Source organism: Natrix helvetica, assembly GCF_964273705.1.
Source record: "Natrix helvetica genome assembly, chromosome: 11".
In the NCBI taxonomy this organism is placed as follows: domain Eukaryota; kingdom Metazoa; phylum Chordata; class Lepidosauria; order Squamata; family Natricidae; genus Natrix; species Natrix helvetica.
Genome location: NC_138562.1, coordinates 19,150,649 through 19,175,573, shown reverse-complemented (window position 1 = coordinate 19,175,573; position 24,925 = coordinate 19,150,649). Strand labels below are relative to the sequence as shown.

Genomic DNA, 24,925 nt, shown 5'->3' with positions numbered 1-24,925 from the left:
TTTTCAAAATGTTCCTTCCCTACCCTTCCTTTCTGTTCTCCCTTTCCTTTCCTTTCCTTCCCTCCCTCCCTTCCTTCCTTTCTTTCTTTCCTGGCTAGATGGAAATATGTGTTCCCCAATGAAAACTGTTTGGACAATCCATCTTAAGGCAGGCAAACAAAATGATGCTTGAGTTTGGGAAATGTTTTCTTGATTCCATCATTTGAGGCCCTACTTCCAGGAATGAATAATTGCAGTCTATGATGATGGCGGATAATGCAGTGATTTCTGCTGTGAAGCAAGACAGTCCCTTCGATCAAGATACAGGCAGAAGCATTAAGCATCTCCCACAATTCATAGCCTCACCTGCAGAGAGAGAGAAACCTTCCCTCCAGTTCTCCAGTTCGGCTCTTCCTACATCCTTCATTCTCTGCAAAGTGCAGAGTTTGACATGTGATATTATTACTATTGTTATGATGTTTGCTTTGGATAACATTGGAATAAGTGAGACGCTTGAAAATTATCCGCCTTGCCGAGCTCAAATAAATCAGCAGAAAATATATTGAGGTCTCCAGCCAAATATTGGATACCAGGCAAAAATAGCAATTCAACAGATATGATCGCTGGAGAACAAAAAAGCTAAAATTGTACTGAATTGTAATGAGCCGTGGTGGTTTTATTCCAGGATTTTTGTTTTGTCTTCCCAGCAATTCTGAATTTAGCCTGAATTTTGCTGCAGATTGAAGGGACCAGGAAAAAGGTCTTGGCTACATCCACAGGGCATGAATTGCACCAGGCCCTGGTCTCACCCCTCACCCTGGATTTCTCTGGTTGGCTTTCTTGTGAATAAACCTAGTTAAGGTTCTGTTAGCGGCAGCCCTAAGTAGTGAGAGTGTTAATCAGGGTTTGATTTTCACCATGTTTAGAGCGCTTGGTTGAGAGAATGTTGCATTTCACATTAGCCGTGTATGTTTCATGCCATTGCTAGAATAGCCTAAGCCAGGATTACAGCATTCCCTTCTAGCTGTAGTTTGGCAGTAGAGCCACATTTAAGCCACAAATGCGCACAAAACATTGAGCCACAGGACGCAGAGAAAGCTGCCATAACTGGGTTCACACCGTTACAAAGCCATCAGCTCTACAGGCCCGTGACTATGTTTACCCATCACTCTTAAGCCACAAAGAAGCAACCACATTGCGGCTTAGCCCTGTGATATATGAACCCAATCTGTAGCTCAGGCACTATTATTCTTGCCTTGTTTCTGAGCAGAGTCTCGCGTGATTTAAGGGCTCCTATCTAAACAACGAAGGTGAGAGCGGAGCTACGTTGAGGACTTGACTACGGGGACGTGGCCAGAAGCCATGACGGGGTAAGAAAATATGCCTGGAATCTGGAAACAAGCTGGAGGAAGAAGGCCATAAGGACAAGCTCGGCTTTTTTAGCTCGCCAAAGACCCGACCAGATGGGCATCTTGTGCTGCTGGCTTTCACTGTTCTTTTGAACTGCATGCCTGCAGCTGTTTGGCATTCACTGGATCTTGGCCCCTGGGCAGAGGAATGGATGAAGCTCCCGTGCTTTGACCAATTTTAGTGGAAGAAGGCTTCTTAAGTAGGCAAGCTAGCCGTGGGAGCAGGGCAAACAATACATTTCTCCAGAGGTCTAACCACATCAGTATTCTGCTTCCACTGAAGCCAGCCAGATGCCTCCAGAGCCCAACCAGCAAAGATGCAGGGGGTAGATAAATTGGATGTCAGTTTTTTCTAAGATGCGGAAAGTGAGAGGTGTGCTGGAGATTCCATAGGACCTTGGGTGGGATCTACTCAATTCAACATACCGGTATGTGTCTCATCTCCTCTGAAGCTGGCTTAATAATCAAGTTTTGCCAAGAGGAAGGGAGAAGCTTTGGGATCCCTTGGGTTTTGTTGCCTCAAGTCAACTTGAATGTCTTCATTATGCTAGGACAGGGGTCAGCAACCCCACGACTCTGGAGCTCTGGATGTGGCTCTTGCATCCCTCGGCTGCGGTTCCCTACCAGTCAAAGTATGAGTCGCAACTGCCAATGTGCAACCCTCTCTGTCATGCAATACATTGAGCTTTTTGACCCCCAGCAGGCCAACCATGGATAGAAAGAAAAGAAAAATTCCCAAAGAAATCAGAACATTTAATTAAAGTATATTTGCTAGTTTTGTGGCCGCTCAGGAAATATTCAGGCATGGGCGGGGTTTTTGTGGCCCCCAGTGTTTTCTTTTCTATGGGAAATGGGTCCAAATGCCTCTTGGAGTGTTTAAGATTGCCGACCCCTGTGCTAGGAAGATGGACCTCCAATCCTTGTGGCCCCTGTTCCGTTTAGCCACGTTGAGCTAGGGATCGCCAGGTTGAACTCCTAAAATTGCAGAGGGAGGAAGAAGAGCTGAAAGGAGGAAAGGGCTGCTTTGTTTACCCCTGTTGTTGTTGTTGTGCGCATGAATCTTCTTAAGAGGCACCAAACTACGATTATCCCTCCTTATTCATAAGCATCCATTTGCGTAACAGCTCACCCTTCAAGCCCTATCAATACCTAGGAAGGATTTATGCAGCTGCCTGGGCTGTCTCTTCCTGGTACACAGCCTAAACAATGGCAGTAGAAGCCATCCCAGGGGCCTAGCATTATTTCAGGCAAGTTGCATAATTAACCGCTGGGCTAATTGTTCTGTACTAGAACACTCATTTTCCTTGGTGTGGTTTAACTCTAATTCTGCCAGGGATTATCAGTCCTTTCACTCACAGGCCAAGAAAGCAGGTCTAAAGTTCAGCTATCAACAGGGGAGATGGCTGTGGTTGCATCAGGTCTCCTGGGGGAGTTGGGACTTGAGGCAGAAGACCAGGAAGGACAACTGGTGGAAGATGCCTTCTGACATCACCACGCGCAGCAGCTCATCACGGCGGGCTTTGATGGATTCTGTTCTGTAGAGGCTTTCACGGTTTCAGGTTTCCACACCAACCCAGGCTGGGGCTGTGCAGTGTCTCCTTAAACACCTAGAAGAGGCCCTTCAAGGACATTTTTTATTAGCTTTAGTGACGGGAAAATCAATAGCTCCTGTCCTGAACACAATGGGATTTCTGTGCGTCGAGAGTGGAAAAATTAGCCTGACCTAGAATCTGATGAAGGTTAGCAGGTCATCTCCTACCCTTGCTCTAATCTTCGCCTGCTGAATAAAATATCAAGCGGTTGAGTTTGCAGTCAGCACTTCTCAACCGTGGTCTCTGGAAGATGGGTGGACTTCAACTCCTGGAATTCCCCAGCCAGCTTAGCTCATGCAAAAATCCACCCGTCTCTAAGGGACCTTGGTTGAGAAATGCTGCTCTAAGCCCTGAGCAAATGTTCCTGCATCAGATGCCTTCAAGGTTTGGGCTGCTTTTAGAATCCTAGGATCAGGCCTGGCTGGGGATTCTGGGGTTGGGTGTCTAATACATCTGTGGATGTTGGGTTAGGAAAGTTAGCTCCAGGTACGAGATGATGGTAATAATGTTATCGATTCAGGCATGTCCGAGTCTTGGTGATTCTTGTTGTGGCCCGCCAGCGGCCAGTGGAGCTGGCAACAGATTCGGACAGTGAGGAGGTTGGGGAGGAACCTGGGCCAGTCCTGGAGTCTGGGGAAGGCTCTGAGGAGGGCTCTGTGTTGGAGGCAGAGAGGGGGCCAGGGCCGTATGACAGTTATCAGCTGCCTTTGGAGGCAGTCGAACAGCTGGAGCCTGTTCCCAGTGTGTGCATGCGCAGAGTGGCCAGACGAAGGGAACAGCTAAAGAACAGAGGTCGATTTGGGAGTGAGGCCATAGGTGGAGGATGAATGGCCCCTCCCAGAGGGAATAAAAGAGGAGCGAAAGGGGAGTGGAGTTTGCAGGAGACAATTAGTTCGCTTCATTGGTTCGTGACTCTCCGAGACTCCTGGCCAGGTTTTGCAGATGTCACCCTGGCAGCTCTCCAAGCCAGATAAAGTCTGTGACCGTAAATCCTCCTTGGAAAGACTTTGCTGGATGGGAATGAGCAGAACTCACAGTCAATTGATAAAAGGGGATTTTTGTCGGGACCAGGAGTTTCCTTCAGGCTCTCGGGAAGAAGCCTCGATCAGAACAATTATTTGGGCCAGGTCTCTGCACGTCTTCTGACCTTGCCCTACTTCTTTGAGTTGCTCCACGCTTGGGCTGATGCCACCTTTGATGGTCTCCATTGTGTTCTTTGGCAGCCAAGTTTCCTTTTACCGCTAACTCTTCCAACTTGGAGAAGGCCGCCATAAACCATGGGGTTCGAGCCACTGTGGCTGCTTTCAGACCATGTTGAGGGATTCTTGGTTGTGGGGGAAATCCACCTTGCCAGCTGAAAGTCTCTGGGACCTGCAGAGACACAGCTGGTCTCTCCTTGATCCAGATGACTTGGCTTCCTCCTGGTTTCCTATTTCAGGGGAGGCAGATGGTTCCTTTCAGCACAAAGCCGAATCAGCGAAAGAGGAAGGCTGTTGGGGTGTTTTTGAAAGGGGAGGAGGGGAAAACGGAGAGCCTTGACGCGGAGCCACCCCCCCCTTTCGTTTAAGAAGCAGATTGATTTAACTTCCAGCGAGATGAACATCTATTTAAATGCTTGAGCAGGTTGCAGACGTGCATAAATAATTTTGGGGTTTGGGGCTTCGTGCTGTAGACATTTTTTCAGCACCGCTTTTTCCCTCCTAAGAAATAGAGGAACTATTGAAAGGGATTAACTCTCTCTCTCTCTCTCTCTCTCACACACACACACACACATCCTGCTGCCTTGCAGTTGGATCGACCATCCAAGGAATAGCCAGGCCTGACCCAGCACAGCTTCTGAGTCAGGCAAGACCAACTCTAGGATCAAAAGGTCAATAAAATAAAAGGAATAATTCAGAATTAAATAAACTAGTAAGATTACTCCAAAGGTATTTATTTCTGCCATGGAATTAATCATTGCATTTGACACACACACACACACACACACACACACACACACACACACACCCTTTGTCATACCAATTTGTAGAGCCTTCTTGTGAAGGCTGGGATTTTGGGGGACTTGAGTGTTGACTTTTCTTTTGGAATTGATGCTTTTCTTTGGGAAGGCCTGGGTCTCCACAAGGGGCTAGGAGAAGACGCCAATGATTTGGTCCATGCCAAATGCTTGCCAAACTCCTCTAGTCATGAACAAGAACTGAACAAACTGTGTCTAAGTAAAGGTAAAAGTTCCCCTCGCACATATGTGCTAGTCATTCCCAACTCTAGGGGGCGGTGCTCATCTCCGCTTCAAAGCCAAAGAGCCAGCACTGTCCAAAGACATCTCCGTAGTCACGTGGCCGGCGTGACTCAATGCTGGAGGCGCACGGAACGCTGTTCCCTTCCCACCAAAGGTGACCCCTATTTTTCTACTTGCATTTTTTACGTGCTTTCGAACTGCTAGGTTGGCAGAAGCTGGGACAAGTCACAGGAGCTCACTCCGTTACGCGGTGCTAGGGATTTGAACCGCCGAACTGCCGATCTTTCTGATCGACAAGTTCAGCTTCTTAGCTGCTGAGCTTCCGCATCCCACAAAAGACATCTTACAAGACAGAATTAAAGGCAGGGGAAGAATACTTTGGCTTGGTGGAACCTGTGTTCCTTGTGAGTCCCAACATGGTTTTGTAATTAAATGAAAAGCCAAGGTGGGTGTAGAGCCTCAGCTACGGTGGTCCTCCTCCTTGACCCGACCGAAATAAAGCAAGCTTGCTTCGATGCGGTTGGGAAGGAGAGGCTTTGCCAGGAGCAGGAGAGGAAAAAAACACAGCTTCAAGGTAATGCAAATTTGGTTTTGGTCGCTGTATTTCTTGGGCACCCGGATGATGTATTTTCCTGTTTTATTGGTCTTTGTTGCAATAAATAAACCCAGGAGGTCAAATATATTCCGGGGACTATAAATATGGATTGGAGTGAAGAAAGATGCTTTCCAAAATCCACTGTCCTTGTGGAGAAAATTTATGGGGATCACAATTTCTGGAGCTGATTTCATGTGGACACCAACGTAGGCAATGCTAAGGAGTGGTATCCGACAAGCAAGGGGTGGAAGGTGGCAAAAGAAGGATGGGAGGAAGCCATCCCAGGTGACTCACTGGATACCTGAGGCTGATTTGCAAAGCAGGGTCCTTTGCTTGAGAGGAAGAAAAGACCTTTGTCTAGAAGATTGATCTTCTGGAGACGTATTGAGGACACGTGGTGGGTGGCTTCACAGAAAGGTTGGCATGGAAGAAGAGCTTGCAAATGCCCAATATGGGGTGGTCGTGGTAGGCATGACCAGTATCTAAAAAGGTTAAATCATGGCAATTGGACCTTGGAGGCTCAAACAGGAGACCCTAGACCATTTCAGAGAAATAGTGATCCAATCTTTTCTTAAAAAACACCCAGTGTTGGGGCATCCACAACTTCTGGAGGCAAGTGGTTCCACTGATGAATTGTTCTAACCGTCAGGAAATTCCTCCTTAGTTCTAGGTTGCTTCTCTCCTTGATCAGTTTCCACCCGTTGCTTCTTGTCCTGCCTTCAGGTGCTTTGGAGAATAGCTTGACTCCCTCTTCTTTATGGCAGCCTCTGAGATATTGAGACACTGCTATCATGCCCCCCTAGTCTTTCTGGACCAAAGTTTATTAAATTAACTGGACCAGTTAAAAGGGAGAACAATTAACCAGTGGAACTTCAGAAGTTGTGGGTTCTTCATCACTGGGGTTTTTTTAAGAAGAGATGTCTGAAATGTCCTAGGGTCTCCAGCTTGAGTGGGGAGTTGGACTAGAAAACCTCCAAAGTCCCTTCCAGCTCTATTCCGATTGATTGGATGAGGTTGGTGATCCAACCTTTATCATCCCTGGAGCTGGTCTACCAGAGGTCTCTGGGATTGAAGACCATTTATGGTGAGGCCAATGATCTTCTCCAGCCATCTCTGCACAGCATCTATTAATTCTGCGTCCTGTAGCTTAGAAATGTGGCTTTGGCAAATTTGTGGAGGGACTTTTCCATAAAATAGTTTAATTCTCTTCGAACACTGTCTCAGCCAATGGCTCTCTTGAGTTATTTGGCGGGGAATTCTATAAATTAAACAAATGCTTGATAGATAAATTTTCCCCATGCATAGATAAATCCCTGCCAGATTTAGACTCTAGCTAGGCATTGGTAATTGTGTGCATATATCTGTTTACAGAATAAGGCAAACCAGTCATTTATTTTGGCTGTGCGTGCGTGTGAATATATGCCGGGGGAAGGAATTGTCTCCGAAGAGACAGTTCCAGAAATGCCATTGGTGTCTAACTGCTTTTTGTGGTTTATTTTTTCCCAGAAGCAATGAATGAATTAGTCAATAACTCATGTCAATTAATCGTCGCTTTCAGCTCTGATCCAGATGTCTGTTTGTTGGAGGCACCAAAAGTCCACTCCTGGAAGTGCAGGTGGAAATGGATGTTTTTCATATGTAATTCATGTGGAGAGAGTGTCAGTGGGTTGCGTTGTTCCTCTCTTCACACAGCTGCAGGAACATTGGTGGCTTCGCATGGACAACTAGCCTTTGGGTCTTGAGTTTTCCGTTGGCCGACAATGGTCCTCGTTTTCCCTGCCCATTTTTTGTTGGTGCAAAACTGTCGAAATTGCATCCACCTGTTCTGAACTAGGTTTCCCCAAAAAGCACGAAGCAGAGTCCTGGTCCCGACAAAACTCCTTTTATTAAAACGAATGTGAATTCCTCTCATTCACATTCAGCCAAGGCCTGGCAAACAGTCTTTCAAAGGTGAATTTATGACCACAAACCTTATCTAGCTTGGGAAGCTGCCGTGTCAATATTTCCCAAATGAGGTGCTGTGCAAAGAAAGTTTGGGCAGAGAGTCACTGAGATTCACGGACAGATCTTCACACTCCTGAAATGAATCTAACGACTGAATGAACGAATTGTTTCCTGCAAAAGCCCCCTCCCCTTTTGCTCCTCTTTTATTTCCTATGGGAGGGGCCATTCACCGTCCACCTGTGGCTTTACTCCCAAGTCGACCCTGATTTCTGAATTCTTCTTTTCTTCTGGCAGCTCTGCGCATGCACACACTGGGAACAGGCTCCAGCTGTTCCTCTGCCTCACTGCTGTCTGGCTCCGAAGGCACCTGATCACTGCCAAACGGCCTCGCCCCCCTCTCTGCCTCCCACACAGAGCCCTCGTCCGAACCTTCCCCAGCCTCCAGGACTGGCCCATGTTCCTCCCCAACCTCCTCATTGTCCGAATCTGCGGCCAGCTCTGCTGGCCACTGGCGGGCCACAATACCACCCCTCAGGGTTGACTTCTGTCTCATTTGTGGTTGTGCTGTGGGATGCCAGCTGGGGAAAATCAATGAAACCAAGTTGAAAGAAAGCATCAGAAATCTCTCTACAGTCCAACTTTTGTTAAGCTCTGTGAGTAGAGATGAGGAGCATGAGAGAGTTGGCAGCCGTATATTATTCTTCAGAGGAAGATGATCTGTTTTTCTTTCTGGTTTTGTCGGAAGTGTGAGATCCCTGTTCAGTTTTTAATGTTTGTTTTGAAGTGGGGAGCTTTGTCCCTGTGTTTGGCCTGGAGACCTTTGGTCGCTTTGAGTATTTGAGAGGAAGATTGTGGTTCTGCAAGAAAACTTTGAAACTTCAGAAAGAAAAACCTCAAGAAAAAGATCTTGAAGGCAAATCCTGAAATGCAAAGCCTGTGGGGGGGTTAAATGATTGCCTGGTCTCTTCTGATCCAGGCACAACGCCAATTCCTCCATCTAGATCAGGGGTCCCCAAACTTGGCAACTTTAAGACCGGTGGACTTCAATTCCCATTCCAGCTGGCTGGAGAATTCTGGGAGTTGAAGTGCCCCAGTCTTAAAGTGGCCAAGTTGGAAGACCTCTGATCTAAGTGGAGAGATTGCAGAGGAAGGGATTGCAAGAGAGTAAGTTATGCTGGCTGGGGAATTCTGGGAGTTGACGTCCACAAGTCTTAAAAGTGGCCAAGTTGGAAGACCTCTGATCTAGATCATGTGGGTCAAATGTTTCTTTCTTGCTTTGATTTTTATAGCCGCGCTGGGGCCCACTTTGACATGCTCGCTTCCTATCTTTGGGGATTAAAAGCGGGTTTGTCTGGTGAGCCTGACGCCTCAGCCTGCGTGTGCTGTCTGAATGGGGCAACTTAGGTCAGTTTTCGGTTTTTGTTGAGCACCTGGTTCAAGGGCAGAGAGCTTCAGGATTGGTCCATTCATCCGTCCGTCCATCCGTCCTTCCTCCTTCCCTTTCGTCCATCCCTTTTTTCCTTCCTTCCTCCCTCCCTCCCTTTCTTCCCTTCCTTTTTTCCTTCCTTCCTTCTTCCCTCCCTCCCTCCCTTCCTTCCCTTTTTTCCTTCCTTCCTTCCTTCCTTCCTTCCTCTCTTCTCTTCTCCGTTCTTTTCTTTTCTGCAAGAAACCCACTTGAAGGGGGCGAGACTGACAGCTGCAGAGGTGCGCTGGTATTAATTAACTTATCCTGCCAAGAGCATCTATTGATTTGTTTTTACAGAACTGGGATGAGCCTGCTTAAGATTCCAGGGGGGCAGCCCAGCGTCCCAGCCCTCCCTCCGAAGGGAAGGGGCAGGCCGCCCGTCAGCCAGAGAGGCGCTGAAGGGACGGCCGCTGCTGCGTTTTGTGAGCTGATGGATTTCTTGTTTGTACATCACTGACAGCATCGGGGAGTGTTTTTAATTTGCCCCCCTCCCCGCCCGCCCGCTTTGTAGAACAATGAGTAGCAAACTGTTTTATTTTTCCATCCAGCCTCCTCCTCCTCCCTCCTTCCTTCCTCCATCGTACTTCCTCCCTCTTTCCTTTCCTCCTCCTCCCTCTCCCTCCCTTTCTCTTCCTCCTCCTCCTCCCCTCCTTTCTCCTTCCTCCTCCCCTCTCTCCTCCTCTTCCTCCATCCCTCTCTCCTCCTCCTCCCCTCCTTTCTCCTTCCTCCTCTCCTTCCCCTCTTCCTCCCTCTCTCCTCCTCCCCCATTTTTGCTCCCACTCCAGCAGAGAGAGAGAGAGAGAGAGAGAGAGAGAGAGAGAGAGAGAGAGAGAGAGAGAGAGAGAGCGAGCTTGTGTTTGAAATATAGATCTGGGAAGCCACTAAAACAGGCTGAATCAATCTGGAGCCTCTGAAATACGCATCTCCTGTTTTAAAGATACCTGGAGGTCACTCTTAAGAGGTTCAGAGAATATTCCTCCCCTTCCTCCTTCCCTGTGGCCTTACTCCCAAGTCGACCCCTGTTCTTTAGCTCTTCCCTTCATCTGGCAACTCTGTGCAAGTACACATTGGGAACAGGCTCCCTCTGTTCTTCTGCCCCACTGATGTCTGGCTCCGAAGGCAGCTGATAACCGGCATACGGCCCTGGCCCCCTCTCTGCCTCCGACACAAAGCCCTCATCAGACTCCAGGACTGGCCCATGTTCCTCCCCAACCTCCTCACTGTCCGAATCTGCTGCCAACTCCACTGGCCACTGGCAGGCCACAACTTCGTCTTCTGGAGCAGTAGAAACCCCACACCCCCAATTCCCTAAAATGGGGAGGATTAGAGGAAAAATAGAGGACCCCAAGCATGGAAAAGAAAATGATAGGCTTTTATTTTTTATCTGGCTAGCCAAGGGCTCCCCCAAAACCCGTAGCTTCAGTGGGGCCCTTGTTCTGTGCAGGAAAAATCACGTATAAAATATTCTAATTGTTGGTTCCAAGATTCCCGGGGAGTCCGAGGACTTGAGATCATTATAAGCCTCTGCGGTTCTTGCCAAACGTTTTGCGAGCAACTTAATCAGGGATGCGGTGGCTGCCGGCCGGCCCCGTTTTAATTTTACGGCACTGATTAAGTTTCCTTAAGCTAATATGGGTTGCTTTTCCAATTCAATTAAAGGAGAATCCCCTTCGGCTACGGGGGGATATCAGAGGGCTGTTTGGTGGGCTGCTTCGGATATATATATGTATATGTATATGTATATGTATATGTATATGTATATGTATATATATATTTTCTTCAATTGAGACCAACTCCCACGTCACCTACCCAAGCTGCACTAAATGAAATCAATGGAAGCTTAAATTAAAATGACTGGGGGCAGGCACTGCTTGATTGCTCTGTCCATGTTTTATATTTTAATTATTACTATTTTTTGGCCACGAGGCTGAGAAGATATAAGTATTTAATGCATTAATGATTGACGGCCAGATCTTCTTCTGTACTTGTATCCCTTTGCAAGAGGGTCTCGGGGGTCTGCGTTTTCTGCTGGTGGGAACAGAGAAACTTTTGCAGAGTGAGCGTGGGAACGACGGGAATGGAGAGTTTGGGGTGATGCTTTTGGCATTTGGGAATGGTGTGTATTCTTTGTGGGTTGCTGGAGACCCCGTTAGCCCCTGCTCTGGGTCTCCACCAGGAGAGTCTAACCTTGGCAACTTTAAGGCCGGTGGACTTCAACTCCCAGAATCCCCCAGCCATCCATGAGGACTGGTCAGAAGTCCCTTCATCCAGCACTGTCACAGCTTCCAACAAACATTGACTGAGTGGTCGTAACTCCAGGATGGCCGCCATAAAATGGGTCCTTTCTGAGCCAAGAAGGTTCAAGGCCATCATCAAAGGATTTGAATTTTTTGTAGCATGTAGGGGTAGACCTCGGCTTACGACCACAATTGAGCCCCCCGTTGCTAAGTGAAACATTTGCGAAGTGAACTTTTGCCCTGTTTGTTAAACAGTTGTTAAGTGAATCACTGCAATTATTAAGTCAGTAACACGGTCGTTAAGTGTGAAAAATGATCATAAGCCACTTTTCAGTGCCGTTGTAACTTTGAACGGTCGCCAAGTTAACTTGTAAATCGGGGAATCCACCGGTCACTGGGTTAATTTCAAGGGGGCGGAGCTACGATGGGACTGTGCCCCCCACTCTCCATCCATGAATTTGTGGTCCAAATGGGAGGGGCTACATGCTGTGGCTCCTCCCCCATGGCAGTCTCAACTCAGAGGTGACCAACCAGATAAATCAAGTTTGAGCTGTGGCAAATGGTGCAGGGTCTGCTTAAGCAGGGGGGGGGGGGGTTGGACTAGATGACCCACAAGGTCCCTTCCAACTCTGTTAACCTGTATCTAAAGTGTGGAGAACGTTTCCTGATGGAAAAATGGCATTTTGTGCAAAATTGCAGCTCCCGGATGATTAAACGGGTCTCAACAGACAATGGTAGTGGTGGGATAGTTTTGCTGCCAGCGGAAAAGCACAATTTTATTATTAAAACGCCCCGGCGCCCTCACCTGTAATTAACTTTGGAACACTTAGCATTCTTCGGATGCGCTTCGATATTAATTTTCCCCTCTCTTCCTTTTCCTCCTCCCCCCCCCTTTTAAAAATTTAAACAGGAGGAGGAATACTGCTGCCTTGTAGGATCTTAAAATAGCAACTCGCGTTTCCATTAAAATGATCTCCTGCTTTGAATGTGCTTGCACATCCCCGTTTAAGCACACTAAGCTGTGCTTTCTTTATTCCTTCCCTTAATCAAATATTTGAACAACTTCTAAGACCGAGAGGAAAGGGAGAAGGGCGTTTTCCTGCAGACGGTTTATTAAAACAAACGTGCCCTGTTTCTGCACGCCGAAGGAAGTCTCCAAAACTTCCTAGCTGTTTTAGGGAAGGTTTTTAGGGAACGGGGTTGCCCAAGAGAAAACCCTAAGGTCCTCCTAAGGATGCCCAAAATAATTTGGGATCGCCACCTTAACCTATGGAATGACCTAAGTCAGTCCATTTTCTTGTTGCCCTCTGATGGATCCAGGATGAACTGCATTTCTAAAGAGCTAATTTAATACAATACAATAGCAGAGTTGGGAGGGACCTTGGAGGTCTTCTAGTCCAACCCCCTGCCTAGGCAGGAAACCCTATACCGTTTCAGACAAATGGCTATCCAACATCTTCTTAAAGACTTCCAATGTTGGGGCATTCACAGCTTCTGGAGGCAACTTCTGTTCCACTGATTCATTGTTCTCACTGTCAGGAAATCTCTCCTTAGTTCTAAGTTGCTTCTCTCCTTGATTAGTTTCCATCCAATGCTTCTTGTCTGGCTTTCGGGTGGCCCAACGGATTTCGTGCGTTGGGCAAAACCGGAATAAACGGAAGTGCGTCAATGCCCTCTTTTCCCCTTACCACGAAATGTCCTTGAACACGTCTAAAATTGCTGATTAAAAAAGTTAAAAAAAAAAAGAGCAGGCACCTGGGGAAAAAGAACCTGGCAGCTTGGCATTTTCTTCTCAAGCCATCCGCCAGCTCATTCCGGGGCCCTGGCATTTCTCTGCATTCAGCCGATTCCCCGCGGGGCCCGGCTCTCTCTTCCACTTGCAGGTGTCAGGAGCCTCCAATCTCTGCTTTGGGCTTGGCGTTTTCCCGCACCAACAAAGTCTTGATTGGAAAAGCCGGCTGCGTCTCCCCCGTTTCCCCGGTCTCAGCCGCCCGCGGTGCCCACAAGGAAGACGGCAATTTTGCTGGAATGTTTCTGGGCTCCGCAGATGCGGCTTCGGTGCCTCTCGGGGAGAGGAGAAAAGCTGCCTCATCGTTGTTCTTCCCTCGCAGCTGTCTTCTCCTCCGGTCTCGAGATAAAGGATTTGGGGTAGCAGAGCTGGGATCTGGGGAGCGTCTGCCTGTCAAACAGCTTGGCACATCTTTATTTATGACGTTGTGCGTTTTCGGCTAACCTGTTCCTTCCTGGAGAAAACCTTCCGCAGGCCTTGAAGGATGCAAGTGATTATTGACATAACCACAGCGCATTTCACATGATCAACATCAGACACGGGGCAACTGGCATGTACTTGTGACGGTTGCGATGTCCCGGGGTCATGGGATCAGCTTTTGAAACCTTCTGACAAGGAAAGGCAATGGGAAATCACGACTCACTTAAGTGCCGTGTTACTAACTGAGCAACTGCAGTGGTTCACTTAACAACAATGAGCCATGGTGGTACAGTGGTTAGAGTGCAGTATTGCAGGCTCAAAGTCGACTCCGCCTTCCCTCCTTCCGAGGTGGGTCAAATGAGGACCAGATTCTTGGGGGGCAAGAGGCTGACTCTGTAAACTGCTTAGAGAGGGATGGAAAGCATGTGAAGCAGTATAGAAGTCTAAGGGCTATTGATTGATTCCTTCCTTCCTTCCTTCCTTCCTTCCCTCCCTCCCTCCCTCCCTCCCTCCCTCCCTCCCTCCCTCCCTCCCTCCTTCCTTCCTTCCTTCCTTCCTTCCTTCCTTCCTTCCTTCCTGTTATAATGCAGTATTGCAGGCTAACTCTGCCCACAGCCAGCAGTTTGATCCTGACCGGCTCAAAGGTTGACTCAGCCTTCCATCCTTCCGAGATGGGTCAAATGAGGACCCAGATTGTTGGGGGCAAAAGGCTGACTCTGTAAACCGCTTAGAGAGGGCCGTAAAGCACTGTAAAGCGGTATATAAGTCTTAAGTGCTATTCATCATCACAATCAACTTATTACCACCTGTCTATTTTGTCCATAAAGCCTTGGTGACTGAATACAATTAAAATGTAAATTATAAAACATAAAAATAAATACAATGTACTTAAAATCAGAGGTATAATTACTCTGTAATCATTATTGTAAAAAATATAGTTGACAAATGCTCGGTAAAAGTCCTTCCTTCCTTCCTTCCTTCCTTCCTTCCTTCCTTCCTTCCTTCCTTCCTTCCTTCCTTCCTCTTTCCTCTTTCCTCTTTCCTCTTTCATTCACTTTCCTGGTGCCACTGTGGTTGGAATGCAGTACTGCAGGCTAACTCTGCCCCCTGCCAGCAGTTCGATCCTGACCAGCTCAAGGTTGACTCAGCCTTCTGCCCATCGTTAGCAAAATGAAGATCCAAATTGTTGGGGGGAGGGGGGAAAGATGCTGACTCTGTAAACTGCTTAACAAAGGGCTGTGAAGCGGCGTATAATTCTAAGCGCTGTTGCTATTGCCACCACATCAAACACGAGTCGAGTCTCAATCACATCACCGTAGCTGTTATGCTGATTTTTCCTTTTTCCTTTCCTTTGGGGGGGGACGGGGACGACTGTACTCTGAAGGTATTTACGCAGTGACGCATATTGTGTTGTTGTTGGTGTGCTGGGGCTTAGGATGGTGCATTTTTTAGTTTTCTGGGTGCGAAGGTGCCTGTTGGGCGGTAGGTGCCATTTTACAGATAGTGTGAAGGGTAGATGGGCTGATGCCATTTTTATTCCTTCTTTGCTTTCTGCTTCAGTGCTGTTTGATTTCTGCCACTCGGAAAGAAACTCTTAAAACGTCTTCAGTCAAAAAGGAAAGTTGGATCTGCTAATCCCTGCAGATTTTCCGTCCATAGAGGTTGGGGGGGGGGGGGGGAAACGACCCAATTTGATTCACTGGGAATTTCAGTTGCAGCTATCCATAAAGCTCTATTACAGTGATCTGCTTTGGGGTACTCAGAAGCCCATCTTGCGAGGCTTTGGTGCATTTCAGTTTCTCTTCTCCTTTTAGGGGCGTCTGTGAGAGATGGTGCTTTTTGCTCCAGATTTTAAGGAGAAAGTTTTACTTTTTAGCTATTTTCTTCTGTTAAAGGTGTCCTCTGGGGTTTTTTCTTTTCATGGAACAGCGACCTCTTGTGGCGTAGCCGAGTAAAGTGACCAAGGGGAGGTTGAAATGAAAGGACGTTAAATTTTTGTGAGTTTTGCAGTTCTGTTTTTGTGATAGTTCTTTGGGTTGGTCTGACGTCTTCGGCAGCCGTTGCTTCAGCCTCTCCTTTCCTGCCCATTCAGTAGCTCGACTTGGAACTGATAAATACAGGTAGCCCTCGAGTTACGACCAAAATTTATGCTGCTAAAAGAGACAGTTGTGAAGTGAGTTGACCCCCCCACCCCACCCCAGCCCATTCTTGCCAGAGTTTTTAAGTGGATCACTTTGGCTGTTGACTTAGGGACGTAAACCTGGCTTCTCCATTGACCTGGCTTGTCAGAAGGTGGGGATCGCGTCACCCCGGACGATCGTCGTAAATCTGAGCCGGTTGCCAATTTTGATCCCTTGATGACCATGATGGGGGGGGGGGGGGGCTGCAACCACTTGCGAAAGTCACTTTTTTTCCGTGCTGTTGTAACTTTGAACGGTCACTTAGTGAACTTCGTAAGTCAAGAACCACCTGTAAATTACCGTATTTTTCGGAGTATAAGACGCACTTCCCCACCTAAAAGAGGGTGAAAATTTGGGTGCGTCTTATACACTGAATGTAGCCCTGCCCACCTGCCAGCCCCCACCCTTTGGCCTCTGCCTCCCAGCAATTTGCCTCCTTGCAGCAAACAGCCTGTTTCAGTTTCAGCTTCATCACAGCCTGATTAGCACAAGCAGCTGATTGTTAGTTGGATTGGCCTCCCAACCATCAGCTGTTTCAGGCTGCAGGGATTGCCATTGCCTATTGCTGCCTCCGCTTGCCCCATTTTTGGCCTACACATCCCATTTTTGGCCTCTACGCGTCTCGTTTACAGCTTCCGCGTGCCCCATTTTCCACCCATTCTGAGCCCCGCTGCCTGGGACAGGTGGAAATTGGGACATGCGGAGGCAGAAGCGGGGTGTGTAGAGGTTGAAAGTGGGGTGCGGAGGCTAAAAATGGGGCACGCGGAGGCAGCAATAGGCTATGGCAATCCCTGCAGCCTGAAACAGCTGATCCAAGTCGGGAGGCTGATCCAACCGACAATCAGTTGCTTGTGCTAATCAGGCTGTGCTGAAACTGAAACTAAAATGGGCTGTTTGCTATTTGCAGCAAGGAGGCAAATTGCTGGGAGGCACATTTTTTCCCCTTGTTTTCCTCCCCAAAAGCTAGGTGCTAGGTCTTATACTTCGGGGCGTCTTATACTCTGAAAAATACGGGTAATTCAGTGGATTTGAATTGGGTAGGGATGGACCTCAACCTTCCCAACTGCAGTTGCTTCTCAGTGAAGCTCCCATGGATCCCTTCTCTCCTTAAAGGTGCTTTGTTGTTCTTCTCCTCCCTCAGGAATTACTACTACATCACCATCCTGAGGGACCCGGTTTCCCGCTACCTGAGCGAATGGAGGCACGTCCAAAGGGGAGCCACCTGGAAGGCCTCCTTGCACGTCTGCGATGGACGGTCACCCACGTCCGAGGAACTTCCGAGCTGCTACTCGGGGGACGACTGGTCGGGCTGCTCTCTGCAGGAGTTCATGGACTGTCCCTACAACCTGGCCAACAACCGTCAAGTCCGCATGCTGGCTGACCTGAGCTTGGTGGGCTGCTACAACCTGTCCGTCATGCCGGAAGATCAACGGAACAAGGTCCTCCTGGACAGCGCCAAGGAGAACCTCAAGCGCATGGCCTTCTTTGGCCTGACGGAATTCCAGCGGAAGACCCAGTACCTCTTCGAGAAGACCTTCAACATGAACTTCATCTCGCCCTTCACCCAGTACAACAGCACCAGGGCCTCCAGCGTGGACATTGAGGGGGCCACCCAGCAGCGGATCGAGGCCCTCAATTTTTTAGACGTGGACCTCTACGATTATGCAAAAGACCTTTTCCTCCAGCGCTACCAGTTCACGAGGCAGAAGGAGCACCAGGAAGCCCGCCGGAAACGGCAGGAGCAGCGGAAAGTCTCGCGGGCGAAGCTGGGCCGCAGCAGAGAGCAGGACGGCCAAAACGCAACCGTGGATTACATCGGGAACGTGGAACAGTGGCGATAAGGAGGGGGGGCGGAGAAGGGCACAGAGCTAGGCGCTTCTCCGGGAGAGGTGGGGAACAGGTGGGGTGTGGCGGCCTTTTGCATTCAGTGTTGTGCTGTAGATGGGTGAACCTTTTAATCTGTGTTGTCTCGGATCTGTCCCTGTCAAGAAAGAAGGAAAACGTTGGCCTCTCAGGCTACCTTCTTGGGCCGTCCTTCTTGTTTGCCATGATGGCTTGGCAGACCCCAAGTGGGAACAGCGAAGGCTGAGCTACAAGGACTATGATGGGGGGGAAGGAGGAGGAGGAGGAGGAGGGTTTCCTGAGATGGGGGCGTCGCAGGGGAGCCATTTCTGCATTTTATAAGGTGGCCTGAGATTCTGGTACATTTTTTATATGCCGTCCAGGTCTCGGAGATCAGAAAAACACCTGGGAAAGTGGGCAGTTAAATTGGGCAACGGGTAGCTGCAGATCCATTCCCTTATCCCTTTCAGCATCCCCAATTGGAGAAGCCAACAATTTTATTTAATACTCTTCATTTAATCTTTTTCATTGCAAAATATGCTGTGCCTCTTGGCTGTGGCCCATGGGCTGCCTATTTCTTCATGCCTTGGAAGGGGTCTTTGCTGAGGAGGTGGGGCTTCTCTTAAGCTCCGCCCCTGATATCCGGCCAACCCAGGCCAAAGGGGCTGCCTCTGGCCACTAAAAGTCTGGCCAGGGGTGGCCAAAGTGAGCCCGAAGACAGGATGACCTGCCTGTGTCAGCATTGCCACTCAAAACTGTCATCTCGCATCAAGTTCCTGCTTCTAAGATCTACTAGCCTGTTGGGGAATGGAGGTCCACAGCCTCATTTTGGTGGCAATTCAAGACTTAATTGTCACACACTTACACACACGCATGCACGCTCGCCCGACGAGGGTTTTCAAAACTCCAAAAAGAACCATTTTCAGATCCTTTTAACAATAAAGCATTTGGCGTTGGCTTCATCAACATCTTTTGAAAGGCTGCAAAGCAGCCGCAAAGCAAAGAGCTGTTGGGTTGAGGCGTAGAGGGGGAAAAGCTTGAGAAGAAGAAGAAGAAGAAGAGAAAGGGTTGATGAGTGTCTGGTGTAAATTGGCTTTTAGCAAAGACGGGAAGATTTGGCCTATCAATATTTAATCACTTTTTAAAAAGGAAGAATCCTGACTGCTGCTGCTGCTGTTGATGGGGCTGAAGTTTGCTTTATCTCAGGGGGGAGAGAATGAGAGAGAGAGAGAAAGACACACACACAGAGAGAGAGAGAGAGAGAGAGAGACAGAGACAGAGACAGAGAGAGAGACAATGACAGAGAGAGAGACAATGAGAGAGAGAGAACGAGAGAGAGACAGAGAGAGAGAGAGACAGAGAGAGAATGAGAGACAGAATGAGAGAGACAGAGAGAGATAGAGAATGAGAGAGTTGCAGAGAGATAGAGAACGAGAGAGAGAGAATGAGAGAGACAGAGAACGAGAGATACAGAGAGGCAGAGTGAGAGAGACAGAGAGAGAATGAGAGAATGAGAGAGCGATACAGATAGAGAACGACAGAGAGAGAACAAGAGAGAGAGATACAGAGAGAACGAGAGATAGAGAACGAGAAAGAGAACGAGACAGAGACAGAGAACGAGAGAGATAGAGAGACAGAGAACGAGAGAGACAGAGAGATACAGAGAGAAAGAGAGAACAAGAGAGATACAGAGAGAGAGAGAGAGAGAGAGAGAGAGAGGGAGAGAGAGAGAGAGAGAGAGAACCCCAATGGTGTGCTGAGCATTAGCACAAGAAAACCCAACCGTAGGCTTCTGGGAAGAGGCTGCATTTAAATGCATTTTAAAAGTATACGGGAATACTTGAACATGTTTTGGAAAGAGAAATGGCCTTCCATGCCCTCCGTCCATTTTAATAACAATTCTTGCAACATGTGTATTCTTTTAGAAGGGGAATGGGGGGGCAAAGCTTTTATCCTGCAAAACATTCTCCTTTTTAAAAAATAAAATATTTCTACTGTTTCCCAGTAGAAATGGCCTTCATCAGAGAGGGTAACGCCCGCATTCGTTTTGCTGTTCAAACACTTTTCACGAACCCAGCGTGACATTTGAGCATTTGGGAGGATGGCTTCCTGTTATCATCAGATTTGGGGGAGGGGGGGGAGAATAATAATAATAATGCAATATTGCTTGTACTTGAGACCAATTCAATAACGAACCTGGCTTTGCAAGGAGGAGACCAACAATAGAAAGGAGCTGCTTTCCTCGGGGTTGGACTTACAAGGTCTTGAGAAACTGTCCTCTGCTCTTGTAGCTACTATGGAGGGTGCTTGTTCTGACTTAGGTTGCGAAATCTGGAGAGGGGAGGGAAGGAGAGGGGAAAGTTGGGCCTTCTTGCTGCTATGGCAAGGGTCTCCAACATTGGCACCTTTATAACTTGTGGACTTCAATTCCCAGAATTCCTCAGCCAGCATGGCTGGCTGAGGAATTCTGGGAATTGCAGTCCACAAGTTGCAAAGTTGCCAAGACTGGCTGAGAAATTCTGGGAGTTGAAGTCTACAAGTCTTCAAGTTACCAAGGTCGGAGACCCCTGGGCTATGGGAATTAGCAGCCATTTTTGAGTAAAGGAATTCCGTTTTTCTGGTTACGCCGGTATGGGGATGGTTGTCTTGATGGGAAGGTAAGAAGGGAGAACCAACTGAAAAACCAACTGAACCGATAAACCCAGGAAGGGGTCAGCAGAGCCTTTGGGAACGTAGAGCCGAAGATGTCCCTAAATATCACGAAGATTCTTAAATGTCCAGCAGTGTCATTTCCAGGGGTCTAAAACGTGTGGTCATCTTGAATTATGGACTCATCTGCCTTCAGCTTTCAAGAGTTGGCTCAACTTCTCCTCTTATTCCAGATGGTAGGCCAATACATCTGCAGGAGGAAAAGACGCCAACCTTCCTTGCTGAGGATGATGATGGGAGTTGTAGTCTTCAACCCTGGAGGAGGGCAGAGCTTTGGAAAGCTTGAGGACGCTATGGGTTCTCCGTCCCTTCCTTGGCTCTGCCGTTGGGTCATCCAAGGGTTTGGGATCTAGAATTGGATGAAGGACCCCAAGGGCCGCAGATGTTTGCAGCTGAGAGCTGGCTTGGTTTCCCTTCATCCTTGGTCTCTTTCTGAGAAACGGCCCTTCTTGTCCCTTGTGTGCGATGCCCGTTTGGTATTTGCAACTGATGGAAACCACAATTCTCAAGGCAGGAATCCCAAGTCTGCAGCAGGGGTGTCCAACCTTGGCAACTTTTCAGACCTGTGGACTTCTAACTCCCAGAATTCTCCATCCAGCGTGGATGGCTGGGGAAATCTGGGAGTCGAAGTCCACAGGTCTTAAAGTTGCCAAGGTTGGATATCCCTAGCCTACAGCATTGGCTCCCCATTGACCGATGGGGGTCTAAAATAGGTTCAGTAGCTGCAGCGTTCCAGATGTTTCGGAACAGATCTGGCCTCCGTTGAGGGTTTCTGTTCCTTGGTCCCTTCAAGAAAGGCTCCACTTTGGTGGTTCCCCCCTCTCCATCCCCTCTCTTCCTGTTGCTCAAAGATAAGTGGAGAGCCAGGCAACTGGATGCACTTGGACAGTGTGAATCTCTATGCAAAAACTCTTGTGAAGACTGCAAAAGGATAAATCTTACGTGCTTTGTGCTTTGACGTTTTTTCTGGCTCACTTCAGTTTTATGTTCTTCGTTACCGTCTTGAGTTAACGTAACTTTCCTTCTCAACTCCGGGGAAGTGGGGAGCCTTGGAGAAAGTTTCCTTGTTTTGGGCATATTGAATATTAACCAGCCCCCTGCCTTTTTGGGGGAACACTTAAGTCTTTTAAAATTTGGGACACTACATTATAAGAAGCCTCGAGGCAAAAGACATAATTTGGAGGTCGGTTTGGCAGGCCAACCGGTCTGGACCAGCTGCTCCTTCCCAATGTGCTGGGACCGAAGCCCTCGGAAGTTTGTCCCGGTTCGACAGATCTGGAGGCCACAAAGTTAGCAAAAAAACCAGTGTAGAATTTGGGGCTAAGTTAATCGAGTTTCTTGCAACAGGGCTTCCTTTGGGATAGCAGGACTTCAATTCCCAGAATCCCCCAGCCAGCACAGCTTGAAAGTTGCTGAGAAACGCTGCTTCCGAGCCCTAAAACTTTAATAATTGAAGAGGAGTGGGGTGACGCACATCGCAGCAAAATGCCAAAAAAAAAAGGGGGAGGGGTTTGCGTAGTGTCTTTAAACTGAAATCAACAAAATGCCATTCTGGCATCCAGCACCGATTCTAACGGGAAGCTCGGCGCTCAACAAAGCAGCTGACCCAGTTCTGCGTCCTTGAACAGCTCTTCATCAACAGACACAATTTAGCCCTTACGCTCTGGTGTGCATGGTTTACAGCAGCGACAAAACAACCACCACCACCACCACAACAAAACCCTTTTCTTTGTGTATACTGTTTGTTGTATATAGGGGTCGGTATGCCTATGATTTCTGTCATATCCATACAAATTCTTCTGGTTTCCAGTATAGGCTGCTGTGTTACTATATGGGTTTACAACTGGCAGAGGTGGGAAGGGGTGGGTGGGAGGTTTAGCCAAATTCAGCTGACTCGGATAGTGTCATTTATCAATAGAGTTGATAAAATAAACTTGAATTACTGACTTCGACTGTGGGTTGGTTATTGAAATTGCTCGGGCTGGATCTGTCGCGCAATCAATCTCTCTTTGTCGTCGTCTTCGTAGCAAACCCAGGTGGCTACAAAACGTGAGTCATGGCGGCTAAGGGCAAGGAAGAGCCAACCATCACAATCAACAGTTTCTAGTGTGTGCCTTGAAAAAAAAAACCAAAACCCAGCACAACCCCATTGCTGTCCAAATCAGGGCTCTTGAAGCTTGGCAACTTTTAAGACTTGTGGACTTCCAAGTCCCAGAATTCCCCTGCCCAACATAGCTGTGCAGGGGGATTCTGGGAGTTGGAAGTCCGCAAGTCTTAAAAGTTGACAAGCTTGGAGACCCCTAGCTAGATCAATCAGGAGACCAAGTCACACAGGGTTCCAAGCATTAGGCAAGAGATTCTAGGAACACTTTTTTTTATTTTTAAGTAAGGGAAAAAATTGGAAAACTAAACCTTGGCCAACTTTCTCTCTGTCCCATTTTACAGTAGACAAAATCAAAGGGGAGATAATCCTGATGCCTACTTCAGGGTACCATCGAAGGGTACCATCCTAGTAGATCCTCTCTTCGTTACGTCCAGAAATGATGCCTCCGTGAATCTTGCAACCTGGAAATATTCCGGCTCCTGGACATCTGGAGACCAGCTGTTAAACGAAGCTTGCACGCATCTCTCTGGCCACAAGGGGGCGGACCACCTCTGATCATAGATAAGATTTCTATTACAGCCTGTATATTTTATTTTCTCCAGAAATGGTTAAGTCAGTGGATGCATTTGCAAAGAACTGTAGTGGAACTTTATTAATCATTAATGTGATTGGTGTCAGTCTGCATTTGATGATTGTGTGTGTGTGTGTGTGTGTGTGTGTGTGTGAGTGAGAGAGAGAGAGAGAGAATGATATTCTGAGTATTACTCATGCCTATCATTTTCCAAAACTAGTAAAGTAGCCAGGATTTCCCCAGCGATGCTTTATGAGAAGGCAATTGGACTTTCTTTTTCCTTGAAGATGTTTCGCTTCTCATCCAAGAAGCTTCTTCAGCTTCTTCCTCTTCAAGGAAAGACCAAGAAAGTCCACTTGTCTTTTCAAAAAGCATCTTTGGGGCAACCATTCCCCGGATGACCAATTTCGTGGTATTTATTTTGTACAATGACAATAAAGACTATACTATACTATGACTTGAGAATCTCCAGAAAGATTTAGCCAGAATTTTATTCCCAGGAAGTTGGATGTATTAGAACAGGGGTGTCCAAACTTGGGAACTTTAAGACTTGTGGACTTCAACTTCCAGAATTCCCCAGCCAGCCATGCTGGCTGGGGAATTCTGGGAGTTGAAGTCTACAAGTCTTAAAGTTCCCAAGTTTGGACACCCCTGTATTAGAATTTCTTCAGCAGACGTTCGGGGGAAGATTTTGGCAGCCCACGAGAGTATTCCAGAAGCCAATTCAACAGCAATCTCGGTCCAAATATTCCCGGTCCCCCCACATGGCGAAAACCGAAATAAATAGAATTTCAAAGTATGGAATTGAAAATAGAGGTGAAGTTTTTTAAAGTCTCCAGCTAATTATTGCTGGTTTCAGTTCATGTGATGAGCGTTAGGAGGGGAAACACACGTAATTACTTAGGATAGTTATTTGAAGGGTCTATACATATTTTACAAAGTACATAAAAATGCTTGAGGCACCCATGTTTTTTTGCACGGGAAGATTTCCTTCGGTTGCTTTTTGTGGCAAACGGAAAACTCCCCGGGTATCTTTCCCTGCTCCAAAGTTGTTGTTGTTGCTTGTGTGAGGGAAAAACCGTTTCCTGGTTTGAGCAAAGAATGCAAACACCCACCCACACCCCTGCAGGGAGAGAAAACAGCCTGCAGGGGGCAGTAAAGCCAAGAAAATGTGATTTATAGTATTATTTCATATAGGGCACTTCTCCCCCAATTTGTCTGATTTTAATCTCATGGTCCGAAAGATGCATGAATCCTGCAGCTGCTTTCAGAATTGCCAGCTGGAGGCTCTGCATTTCCTGTGGCCTTCCGCGTGAATTTTGAAATCCAGAAAAGGCCAACATTTCTCAACCGTGGTAACTTTAAGAGGGGTGGACTTCAACTCCCAGAACTCATGAATTCATGGCTTTGACCGTGGCTGGCTGGGGGATTCTGGGAACGGAAGTCCACCAGTCTTTAAAAGTTGCCAAGGTTGAGATTAATAGCATATTCATATCCAAAGCCTTGATCCTTATGGGGATTGGGCTATAATTTGTAACCCTCGACTTACAAGGAGACTTCCAACAGCCCTTCCTTTTCAAGCATTCGTCCTTCGGGAAGGCTTCAGAAGAATGACACGGATTCTCTTCCTGATGCCAAGGATGGAACTGAGAAGGATCTGCAGATCTACCAGACAATGGCGGCTGTCGAAAGTTAGGTATTTGGGAGGAGTAGGGTCTTGGGGGTCGAAATGGGTTCCTTTGCAAGCAAAACTTTGCTTTCCTACTTTCCAATGTTCCGATTATTTCTTTTTCCAACCCCATCATCACAAGTCCTCTATTGCAGGAGGGTTTAAGCCATGGGTGTCCAAA

The 24,925-nt window shown here is 47.7% G+C and overlaps 1 protein-coding gene across 1 annotated transcript in view; it reads left to right on the top strand.

Annotated features, from left to right (window-relative positions):
• The window catches only part of HS6ST2 (heparan sulfate 6-O-sulfotransferase 2), a 66,784-nt gene extending 46,682 nt beyond the window's left edge, over positions 1 to 20,102 (top strand). The window contains exon 2 of the mRNA XM_081963907.1: positions 16,991 to 20,102. Coding sequence (XP_081820033.1) covers positions 16,991 to 17,690 — 700 coding nt within the window. The 3' untranslated portion in view covers positions 17,691 to 20,102. The remainder of the gene's footprint in view (positions 1 to 16,990) is intronic.
• The last annotated feature ends 4,823 nt before the right edge of the window (positions 20,103 to 24,925 follow it).